The sequence below is a fragment of the Diabrotica virgifera genome, chromosome 3, assembly GCF_917563875.1.
Source record: "Diabrotica virgifera virgifera chromosome 3, PGI_DIABVI_V3a".
NCBI classification, from domain to species: domain Eukaryota; kingdom Metazoa; phylum Arthropoda; class Insecta; order Coleoptera; family Chrysomelidae; genus Diabrotica; species Diabrotica virgifera.
The window spans coordinates 253,656,555-253,669,810 of NC_065445.1; the positions used below are offsets into that span (position 1 = coordinate 253,656,555).

Genomic DNA, 13,256 nt, shown 5'->3' on the forward strand with positions numbered 1-13,256 from the left:
CACTTGCAAAAATTAAAAAACAAATAGCCCTGATTTATGAGCTATTTATGAGCTCTCATATTCCGCAAACTATAAATTTTGAGCTCGTTCCACTGAGCAGGAATTTAATACCCTAGTGGGGGGGGGGGGGCTGAGTTAGCCTCCCCCACTACTTAAAAATAGGAATATTGAATCGGTTTTTGCGGCAGAATTACGAGCTATTTATGAGCTCTTGAAATTATATAGTTTCGATTTTTGAGCTCATCCCCTTCACCCCCAAACAACTCTTTAATTGATTTAACTTAAGAGAAAGATGCTGAGAAAACTTAAAATATATCGTATTGCGGATATAATTCCTATAGCTTATATACTCTAAGAATAAACTATTTAATCAAGGGCATTTCGCTTATTGAGCTACAACCCCTTCGCAAGAAAACCACCCTATCTTCCCGGCTTAAGAGAAAGTTGTACTTAAAATGCGTTAAACTAATTATTTGGCGACTACATATCATTTAATAATTTATAAGCTTCCAAATTACGCGCATTTAGATCAGTAAATTGCAATTTATTTTGTATAGTGCAGTCACTGAAGGTAAAAATCAACGATTACCTTCAATTTCGGTGAACCTTCATCGATTTTCACGAAAATTGGTCAGTGGTTAGAGGATACGTCAAGAAACAAAGGTGACATGGTACCACCTTGCGCCTTTACCCTGAGGGTGGATACCGCCCCTTCTCGGGGGTGAAAATTATTTTATAAAAAATAACTGCACAAATCAATAAAAGAACAAATTAAAAGCAAAATTTATTATATAAAATTAATAAAATAAGTCAATACTTTTTAAGTTATTAAAGATCAAAGATTTTAATTATTTGTGAAAAAAATGCATGTTTTGAAGAGGTTTTTTGTAAATCACTGAAAAACTGTATGTTTTTACAAAAAAGTTAATAGTAGTTTAATTCGTATAGCTTATATTCTAAGAATAAACTCTTAAATCACGCACCTTTCGATTATATAGCTACAACCCCTTCGCAAGAAAACGACCCCATTTTCCCGGCTTAAGAGAGAGTTGTTCTTAAAATAATTTAAATTGATTATTTGGCGACTACATATCGTTTAATAATTTATTAGCTTGCAAAATATACGCATCTCAATTATTGAATTGCCATTTTCTTTCTATAGTGCAGTCACTGAAGGTAAAAATCAACTATTACCTTCGATGTCGGTAAATCTCCATTTATTTTCACGAATTGGCAATAACAACTTGGGGTTTTAGCCTGGGATATATGTCACCCCTTCTCGGGAGTGAAAATTACTTTATCAAAAATAACCCCACAAATCGAGAGAGGGACAAATTGTAAGCAAAATTTGTTATATAATGTGATTAAAATAAACCAATACTTTTTGAGTTATTAAAGATCAAATATTTTAATTTTTGGAAGGAAAATGCATGCTTTAGAGCGATTTTTCATAAATGGCTCAAAAACTGTAAGTTTTTACAAAAAAGTTTTCATCACCAAAATTGAAGCTAATAAAAAATATAATAAATTGCTTACTTGAAAAACCTTTAATGTTAATTTAAAGTAAGTTATTGGTAATTAAATGTATATTTTTTTCCGCGACTGTTCAAATCTAAGGGTTCAATCTTAAATAACGGGAAAAAGATGCATTTTATAACACTTAGGTACTAAATACTTGTCAAAGTACTTAGAAATACCCATCAAAAATAAGATCCAGAAAAAGTTAATAGTATCAAAATCCGCTCACCAATTTTCGTGAAAATGAATGGAGATTTACCGAAATCGAAGGTCATAGTTGATTTTTACCTTCAGTGACTGCACTATAGCAAGAAAATGGCAATTCAATAATTGAGATGCGTATATTTTGCGAGCTCATAAATTATTAAACAATATATAGTGGACAAATAATTAATTTAAATTATTATAAGTACAACCCTCTCTTAAGCCGGGAATATGGGATGGTTTTCTTGCGAAGGGGTTGTAGTTCAATAATCAAAAGGCGCGTGATTTTAGAGTTTATTCTTAGAATATAAGCTATACGAATTAAACTACTATTAACTTTTTTGTAAAAACTTACAGTTTTTCAGTGATTTACAAAAAACCTCTTCAAAATATGCATTTTTTCACAAATAATTAAAATTTTTGATCTTTAATAACTTAAAAAGTATTGACTTATTTTATTAACTTTATATAATAAATTTGGCTTTTAATTTGTTCTTTTATTGATTTGTGCAGTTATTTTTTATAAAATAATTTTCACCCCCGAGAAGGGGCGGTATCCACCCTCAGGCTAAAGGTGCAAGGTGGTTCCATGTCACCTTTGTTTCTTGACGTATCCTCTAACCACTGACCAATTTTCCTGAAAATCGATGAAGGTTCACCGAACTTGAAGGTAATCGTTGATTTTTACCTTCAGTGACTGCACTATACAAAATAAATTGCAATTTACTTATCTAAATGCGCGTAATTTGGAAGCTTATAAATTATTCAATGATATGTAGTCGCCAAATAATTAGTTTAACGCATTTTAAGTACAACTTTCTCTTAAGCCGGGAAGATAGGGTGGTTTTCTTGCGAAGGGGTTGTAGCTCAATAATCGAAATGCCCTTGATTTAATAGTTTATTCTTAGAGTATATAAGCTACAGGAATTATATCCGCAATACGATATATTTTAAGTTTTCTCAGCATCTTTCTCTTAAGTTAAATCAATTAAAGGGTTGTTTGGGGGTGAAGGGGATGAGCTCAAAAATCGAAACTATATAATTTCAAGAGCTCATAAATAGCTCGTAATTCTGCCGCAAAAACCGATTCAATATTCCTATTTTTAAGTAGTGGGGGGGGGCTGACTCAGCCCCCCCCCCCCCCCCCCCACTAGGGTATTAAATTCCTGCTCAGTGGAACGAGCTCAAAATTTTTAGTTTGCGGAATATGAGAGCTCATAAATAGCTCATAAATCAGGGCTATTTGTTTTTTAATTTTTGCAAGTGGGGGGGGGGCAGCTCAACACGGGTCTTTAGATCACTGGTTGTAGAACAATGGTAGTGACAAACGTTTGATACGCCTTAATATGGTAATAAACAATGGGAAATGTTGTTCTAAAGATATTTTCTGATGGCCTCTTAATACAATTTACTATATTTACTGGGCATAACCCAATTTTACTTTAAAATAAGTTTATTTGAATTTCGATTTCTACTTCAGAAATCGATCTCAAAATACAAAACAATAATTAATTATCACTGCGGTTTTACATTCATCCAGCAGCTTGTCGTGATTTCACAGTTTCTTTATTTTCTAAATAGAAAAAGACTGTATGACTTGTACACACTTCTACTTATATAAATCAAAACGGGAACTGGTGTATGTTTTCAAAAAACTGATAGTGTGTAAAACTTTACTATAATTCAGCTTAGTACTTTCAGCATAGCCATCATCATCATTCGAGCTATCCTATAAAAAGACTGAGTTTAAGAGGCTTATTCATAAAAAATATAAAGGTGTAAAATTTACGTCTCATAGGTATAAATACCTCAAATGAAGAGAAATCATTGAACAAACACATTACAAATTTCAAATTGACCCAGGGATCAACCACTGGTCAGGGAAAAAACCCTTAAAATATATATAATTATTTGATGGATTCGACCGTTACTTGATGGAAGTTCATTTTATCTAACAATAAAACACTGAAAACGTTTGTTTTCTATACCTCCACAAAATTTATTATAACTAAGTGACTACAGCTGTTTCGGCAGAGTGCCTTTCTCAAGTGATATAGTTTACAATGTGTTTGCCTTTTTAAGTCTTCAACTGAAGAGGTTGAGGAGTGGGGAGCTGTTTGTCTCGAGTTGGTCATTCAGAATTATATCTGTATTTTTCAGTTTATTAATTTCCATAGATTCTAAAAAAGATAGCTTAAGGCCTTTATTTTAAATATGCAGAATTTGAAACTCTTCATTGAAAGAATGATTATGATCTAGAAGGTGAAGTGCGTATGTAGAAGTGTCTGTTTTTCTATTGTTGAATGCCCTTTTGTGTTCTGCTATCCGTTTGTCAAAAGTTCTGCCAGTTTGACCGATGTACGTTTTCGGACAATCACCACAAGTTAGTTTGTACACACCACTCTGTAGTTGCTTTCTCTTTCGGCTTTTATTGTTCTTAATATATTTGCTTAAGTTGTTGTTAGTTCTGAAAGCTGGTGTTATTCCTTTCTTTTTTATGTATCTGGCTATTTTTGTTGTTACCTTGCCAGTATGCTCTCTCACATATACTGGCAAGATAACAACAAAAATAGCCAGATACATAAAAAAGAAAGGAATAACACCAGCTTTCAGAACTAACAACAACTTAAGCAAATATATTAAGAACAATAAAAGCCGAAAGAGAAAGCAACTACAGAGTGGTGTGTACAAACTAACTTGTGCTGACTGTCCGAAAACGTACATCGGTCAGACTGGCAGAACTTTTGACAAACGGATAGCAGAACACAAAAGGGCATTCAACAATAGAAAAACAGACACTTCTACATACGCACTTCACCTTCTAGATCATAATCATTCTTTCAATGAAGAGTTTCAAATTCTGCATATTCAAAATAAAGGCCTTAAGCTATCTTTTTTAGAATCTATGGAAATTAATAAACTGAAAAATACAGATATAATTCTGAATGACCAACTCGAGACAAACAGCTCCCCACTCCTCAAGCTCTTCAGTTGAAGACTTAAAAAGGCAAACACATTGTAAACTATATCACTTGAGAAAGGCACTCTGCCGAAACAGCTGTAGTCACTTAGTTATAATTAAATGTGATAATTAAATAATTATATCTAACAATAAAACACTGAAAACGTTTGTTTTCTATACCTCCACAAAATTTATTATAACTAAGTGACTACAGCTGTTTCGGCAGAGTTCCTTTCTCAAGTGATATAGTTTACAATGTGTTTGCCTTTTTAAGTCTTCAACTGAAGAGGTTGAGGAGTGGGGAGCTGTTTGTCTCGAGTTGGTCATTCAGAATTATATCTGTAGTTTTCAGTTTATTAATTTCCATAGATTCTAAAAAAGATAGCTTAAGGCCTTTATTTTGAATATGCAGAATTTGAAACTCTTCATTGAAAGAATGATTATGATCTAGAAGGTGAAGTGCGTATGTAGAAGTGTCTGTTTTTCTATTGTTGAATGCCCTTTTGTGTTCTGCTATCCGTTTGTCAAAAGTTCTGCTTGTCTGACCGATGTACGTTTTCGGACAGTCACCACAAGTTAGTTTGTACACACCACTCTGTAGTTGCTTTCTCTTTCGGCTTTTATTGTTCTTAATATATTTGCTTAAGTTGTTGTTAGTTCTGAAAGCTGGTGTTATTCCTTTCTTTTTTATGTATCTGGCTTTTTTTGTTGTTATCTTGCCAGTATATGTGAGAGAGCATACTGGCAAGGTAACAACAAAAATAGCCAGATACATAATTAAATGTGATAATTAAATAATTATATCTAACAATAAAACACTGAAAACGTTTGTTTTCTATACCTCCACAAAATTTATGTGTTCTAAATAATGGCTACCATTTTACAACTAACAACTGTTACTGACAATATTGCAAAGATGAGGGCGGCAACAAAATCCGTAGCGACCTCTATATTATTAAATAATAATTAAAAATTTGAAAATGACTAAGTTGTCATATGTAGGTTAAATTGGTTAGAAGTTAGAAGTTAATATGAAATTCTAAAGTTAAATTTAAATTACAATCTTTAAGTTTAAAGTAAAAAGTTAAATGTGTAAAATTATCAAAATCATCAAAGTATTTTTAAAGACAAAACCGTAAATTCTGACTAAATATAGAAGTGAGATAGATCAAAACAAACCAAGGAGAAGTACCGTTAACAAGTTCAGAGTTCTAAAGCTGTTTCTTTAAAAAACAATATTATTATTAAATTAAGCCAAATCTAAAATATTTACTTATTTGTAATCAATAAAAAATTCAAGTATATTATAAAGTAGGTAATGTTCAAAAAACTTGAGCAATTGTTGGGCATGTTGAACACTAAAATCTTTATTTTCTGCTCGGCTCCGCATGCGCAGTACTATTTAATAAGTTTACTAAGTCTATGTTGTTAATATTCAAAGGTTAATTAATATTACTTGTTAATCATTCTTTATTCTTCCGCTGTATCATTCCTTACTTCTGAAAAGGGTTTATTTCTGGACCCCTCTGCTTACATAATTTTGTAATATAAATCAAAACCATGAATAAAATAGAAGACAGTAGGTAAGTAGGTTATAAACTTTAGAAGTTTGTTTCCCTAAACTAAGCCAGCCCTCTAGATAATAATAAAATGTACATTTTCAATTAGTAACGTGGCAACTGTGTATGATAAAAGTTAGGTTAGACTAGCAGGAGCAGGTTAATTTATCAGCCGTCTCTTTACATAGAAAACTTTTGTGGGAGTGTAAAATGGCAATAAGAGAAGCTCCATAAAGTTCTGCTAATGGATGTTTAAACAGGAAGTTAAATAGTTCCGACAGAAACGCTGATCTACTGTGTGTGTATTTAAATATTTAAAAAAGGTGGTTGTTTCGGCAAACTATTTAAAGTAGAGCCGATCTAGCTGTTTATCTTTTCAAAGTGCGGGTTTAGCTATTAAAAAGTTATATTGTTCGACCAAATATTTGTTCACAAAATAGTTTTAAATGTTTACATCGACAACAAGGGTGATGGATTGATTTTTATAAGTAATATTTACAGACTTCTTCGTTATTATTCATATTTCTAGATTACTACTGATTTCCTATATTTTTGATGATACCTATTCTGTAAATCATGTTGTAGTAGTTGTAGTGAACGAGTATCCATTCCTATCTTTTATCTTAGTTCTTATGAAAAGAACTCTTTTATACATGATTCCGTCTCTTCTTTAATTTTTTTTGGTATTTCTAGATGCTACAAGTATTTTTTTCTATCGACATACTATCGACACTGTACACTCAGCATAGCAATAGACCTAAGCTACGTGCAAACCAGAGGAGGGATAAATTGTAGTAGATTCTGCAGGAATTCAAAGCTGCTATTATGATGACTGACACTACCGTCCGCATCATCATCGTTGACGTTTTCACAGAGCGCTCCGAATATATTGCATAGCACCTTTCTCTCAAAAATCGATAGAGAGGATTTGTCTGTGTTGGTGTAGGGTTCATGCCACTGATCCATATGAGAGAACGGGGACTATCAGTGTTCTATATAGTTTTACACGAGTTTTTTGAGGCAGACGTTTGTTTGCTAAGTTTGCTAATATTTTGATAGATGAGTCCCCTAGCAGTGCATAAGACTGTACACAGCGAACAGCGAAATTGAATAAAAGATATGTGAATGTTTGGACGATTATAATACAGTGTGTATCAGATAACATACAGGAATCATTAAAATCAAAATGCGCTGCTAAGCAAATAATTGAATCTCTATGTATGACTTACTCGAAGAAAGCTATTTCCACTAAAATAATATTACAGAAATTATTTCATTCATAGAGATTCTGACCAATAGAAAGCTACAGAAATAAAAATTACAGCGATTATTTTATTCATGTGACATTCTGACCAATAGAAAGCTTCAGAAATCTAAATTAAATCGATTATTTTTTAATGATTTTAACTTCCAATCGTATAGTAAGATATTTGATCACGTGTTTAATTCTGTCCAATCAGATTAAAATTATACTGATTATTTCATTCATAGGAGATTCTGACCAATAGAAAGCTACAGAAATCTGAATTAAATCGATAATTTTTGATAATCTCCCGTCGTTAAGTATATTACGTCAGTTGCCCTTCGTTGCTACGAAAAAATACATTCAGTGACATTAATGGCAATTAATGTTTTAAAAATTATAAAAGTGATGACTTTCAATCGTCAAATATTTATAAAAACTGTGTGTTTAATGGTACTTACATAAATAAATTACAATAAAATTTTGGTTTTGAACAGTTTTATTCATGAAATAATCGCAACAAATTGCATTCGATCTCTAAAATTATTATCGAATTTTTGCCCTCGTGATACTTTACATAATTTCACTTCCCTTCGGGTCGTGAAGTTAAAACTGTCAAAGTGTCACTCGAGAAAAATTCGATAATTTTAGAGTTCTTGTGCAATTACTACTGATTATTTCATTCATAGGAGATTCTGACCAATAGAAAGCTACAGAAATAAAAATTAAAGTGATTATTTTTTAATGATTTTAACTTCCAATCGTATAGTAAGATATTTGATCACGTGTTTAATTCTGTCCAATCAGATTAAAATTATACTGAGAATTATCTACTGTAGAAAATTACCGATATAATTTTTTTAAGTAGATTGTTTCTGTTTAATGGCAACCAGTTTCCTAGTTTTGACAACTGTCACATTTAAGAAAATATCCATAATATACGTATTAAAAAATAATCTTACGAATATCACACGACAGTAAGAATAAATAAGAAAATAATGCTTCTTTTTTACTCAAAGTTGTTGTCACTGGGCAATAGCCACTCGAGCCCTGCGGGCTTCCGTGTCTATTGCCAGACAACAAATTTTCGAAAAACTGTCGCATTATTTTCAATTTATTCTCACTATCTTGTGATATTATACCCGATAATTTTTGATACTATCCCGTCGTGAAGTATATTACGTCAGATGCCCTTCGTTGCTACAAAAAAATACATTCAGTGACATTAATGACAATTAATGTTTTAAAAGTTATAAAAGTGATGAATTTCAACCGTCAAATATTTATAACAACTGTGTGTTTAATTGTACTAATTTATACTTACATACATAAATTTCAATAAAATTTTGGTTTTGAATAGGTTTATTCATGAAATAATCGCAGCAAATTGCACTCGATCTCTAAAATTATTATCGAATTTTTGCCCTCGTGACACTTTTGACATAATTTGACATAACAATGGGTGAGTGTAATTTTCAGTAGTAATTGCACATGAGCTCTAAAATTATTGAATTTTTCCCGAGTAACACTTTGACAGTTTTAATTTCACGAGCCGAAGGCGAGTGAAATTATGTCAAAGTGTCACGAGGGTAAAAATTCTATATTAATTTTAGAGATCGAGTGCAATTTGTTGCGATTATTTCATGAATAAAACTGTTCAAAACCAAAATTTTATTGTAATTTATTTATGTAAGTACAAATTAGTACAATTAAACACACAGTTATTATAAATATTTGACGGTTGAAAATCATCACTTTTATAATTTTAAAACAATAATTGTCATTAATGTCACTGAATGTATTTTTTCATAGCAACGAAGGGCATGTGACGTAATATACTTGATGACGGGAAATTATCAAAAATTGTCAGTTTAATTTGTATTTCTTTAGCTTTCTATTGGTCAGAATCTCCTATGAATGAAATAATCGACTTTAATTATTAAACAGTATATAACCCATATTTCCTAACTAAATGTTCTACCTTGCATATCTTTTTTCTTCTTAAAACGAAGTACGAGTTTTAACTAGAGTGTCATTTAAAAATTAAGTAATGAAAGCGGTAGTTAGTAGAAAAAAAAGAGACACTCACCTAGCGAACGGCATCATCTTGGCAGCCAACGCCCTGCTCAAGCAGAATCCAGCCCCACCTGTGGCGAACCAAAATTTAATTTTTTTCTGAAAAAAAAATGAAAAAGCCAATTAGTGGAATTATTATGCGCAACGGGACACTGGAAACATTTAACCCTTGCCGAGAAATAATGGTCGTTTTCTTAAAATTAAAAGACTGTGCACACAGATCCGGCGTAAGGCTATTTGATTAGGTTAATTAGTGGGTAATATGTTGCTAATCAACGAAACTAAAACTAGGTTTGGTGACGAACTGGTAAAATTGCTTCTTAATTACCTATAAGTAAATTATTGGTAAGTATAAAGTGAAATTTTTTTTTCGATCTATACGATTACAACTAAAATCTTTGGCGATTAATTCTTTAAGGTACTGACATCTTCCATACAGCTCTGGTTTATGTGTTGGTGTACGGAGAAGTTTGGCTTCAGACTTTTCTGTCCATTCGCCACAGATCATAACTAAACACGACTCGGTATTAAGTGAGAATCAACAATGATGGGTCGTTCGGAAGTACTTTTTTCCCATTACTGTGTGCAATATCTGTGACAATTTTCTAATTATCTACTGCTCTGCTGATTTTTCCATTCGGTACATTCACTTATAGGTCCTGACAATTTCTGGGCTTGTGAATCACTTGACTTCAAGCTGCTCCATCTAGCAGTGCCTGTGTTCAGTTCTTTATTTTCAATATTATTTCATCGTATCTTGGATCTCCTTTTGGGTATTTTTCTTTCTGACATCCATTCCGTTAACATTCTTTGAGATGCGTTTTTTTGCTTTATTGGATATATGTCCGTACCACCTAATTCTCGACTGTTATTATTCTTGCAATGTTTTCACCCTCCAGTATATTATTTATTTCAAGATTCACTCGTGATATTATTTCATTTTGATTTGGGTCCCATAACCATTATAATTTTTCTTTCAAAAATCTTTAATTTATGCCATACATTACGCATGTCTAATAATATGGTTTTGCCTTTTCCCATTTTTATTGTTTCTTGGATAGTACTTTAGATAGTATACCTATACATTATTGAGTTATTTACTGTGTTGCTGTTCTCTATGGCGAACAGGAACAGGTGTTAGGAATCTGATGTTTCAAGTTGCTGTCCTTAACATATTTTTTGTCCTCTTTATTCGAAGCACATCCTTGGTTTTATGAGCCCTGTTGTATTTATAGTCATCAAATAGGTTGCTAACCTGATCTGAAGGCTGTCCTGTCTTCTATCCAGGCTTGGGAATGGCAGTGACAGCTGATGAATTTCTCAATCCACCTATCAACAGCCCCAGTGGGAGTTAATTATATGTAGTTATAGTAGAGACATGGTTATTAAATGTAGAGCAGTGAAGAACGAAGCATTGTATGCTTCCAGTTTCCTAAAAACCACTGCATTAAGGGTCCACACTTCCATTTGGTAAATTTTTAAAAAATATATAAGACCTTCCCAGCCTACCCTAAAGGCAAATTTAAAAAGAACTCTTAAAAATTACATTTCTAAACTAGCTGACCCGGCAGACTTCGTACTACCTCAATAGATAAAAAAAGCTAAACTTTTGTATACAATACACTTAAAATAAACAAAAAGAATTCGTAATTAATAAACAAATGCTCGATATGAATGAGGTTTTATTATTATTTTCAATTAATTATACATGATGTTTGAAGTAATAAAGTTTAGTTAGAAGTAACAAAGTAAAGTTTGCAGTGCAACGATTACAATCTTAAATCTGTTTATTAATATATCTGAAATTATTAAATTTTTTGGTTTAATTAAATAAAATTTAAAAATAGTTATAAATAAAATTTTATAATTTGCTCCTTGTTCTTTATTGCGCTCAGTATTTTTTAAAGGTATTTTAAAGTATTTTAAATTCATATTTTGCCCAATTTGAGTCTCAAAGTTAAAGTGTTACACATCTCTTCTATGAAATTTGTCACTCGTTCTTCTCGTGTGCTCAGAATTTTTCTAAAGGCGCATTTAAATCGAAGCGAACACGAACGAACGAACGAATTCGTTCGTTAACTTTATTGTATTTGTACAGCGAATCGAGCACGACCGAACGAATTCGTTCGCATTCGCACATGTTCCAACCGATGTCGGTAAGTGAGCGAATTATCAAAGGAAATCGTTGTTACGTTGTTCAATGTGGACAGTGGATAGACGGTAGCGAACGAATTCGTTTAGCAGTACTGATTTAATTTATTTACAAACATTAGTTTGAGAGGGTTGTTTATTGTGTACTTGTGAAAACATAATTTTGCAATATGGAATATGCCTATGAAACCCAAAATCGAAGCTATATAAAATAATAAACAGAAAAACTGATGCTTGTTTTAACATTTCTATAGGAATGGGTTGTGATGTCTCTGAACTAAAAAAATGAATTAGCTTCTGGCATCATTTAGACGAGAAAGACAAAAAGAGGGTTCGAAGTGGTTCGCTTTTAAAAGCCTAATGTTTTTATTGAATAAATTTCAACACAGAAACACTAATGAGGTAACCAAATCAAATTAATTGCTAAAATTAATTAAACGCAAATTTATTTTGATACACCAATTTTACAATTAATTATTTGAACATAATATAGTCATAATATCAAGAGCAAGTAACTTTTTCGAGGAAGAATTTTAAGAAAGCTGTTTCTTTAATATGTTATTTTCTAAGCTCCCTCAAACAGCGTATAATACCTGCTACCTGCTATTTTTGTAAGCTATTATTGTATTAAAATTTACCCAGCAAGAAACACGAAAATAAACTTAAACACAATGTGTGACTGGCACTGGCCCATCTTAAAAACATCTGCGGGCAATATGCACTCCCGATCATCAACGAATGCGAACGTTCGCTTCAATGTAAATGGCCCTACTTTGTAGCGAACGATAGACCAAGTGAACACCTACGAATTCGTTCCTTCGTTCGTTCGTTCGTGTTCGCTTTGATTTAAATGCGCCTTAAGACTTACGGTTCGTGATTTCGGAAACCGATTGAGATAGAGAAAAAATTTAAGTACGGTTCTGTTCGGAATTCAGCTGCTTAATTTCGTATTTTTCACGTCATTATTGTGAGAGTTACGGTGTCATGGGCAAACCGCCTTATGACGTACGGGTATGAAAAATAGAATACATCCTATTTTTAGGCCTGCCGAACACACGTGTAAAATTTCATAAAAATCGGTCAAACCGTTTCGGAGGAATATGGCAACTAACACTGTGACCAGAGCATTTTATACATATAGCTGTAAATATTTTGACGGCTACTAAAATGACTATATAAAACAGTATAAATCTTCCCTGAACTTTCACAAATACATCAACATCAAAATTAGCCAAATCGGTCCAGCCATTCTTGAGTTTTAGCGAGACTAACGAACAGCAATTTTTTTATATATAAGATTTATTGATGTTTCTTCCTACTTTTCCTACTCATGCTTTAATTTCATTAAGTTAACTGTTTGAATAATTGATTAGGCTAAGATAACTGTAATGATCTACTTGTTCAAGAATCTTACAATATAAACAGCAAATAAATGAGGAAATACAAGGTCATAGATGTTGGTCACCACCGCCTTCTCTAGCCTCAATATTATTTCTGCTCTAACGTCGATCATTCTCAAAACAGATGAAAATCTTTTATTTGT

General features: G+C 32.2%; 1 protein-coding gene across 1 annotated transcript in view; it reads right to left on the reverse strand.

The window, feature by feature from the left end:
* LOC126882394 (fringe glycosyltransferase) overlaps positions 1 to 13,256 on the reverse strand; it is a 620,335-nt gene that overhangs the window by 100,147 nt on the left and 506,932 nt on the right. Inside the window, exon 6 of the mRNA XM_050647309.1 lies at positions 9,576 to 9,661. Coding sequence (XP_050503266.1) covers positions 9,576 to 9,661 — 86 coding nt within the window. The remainder of the gene's footprint in view (positions 1 to 9,575; positions 9,662 to 13,256) is intronic.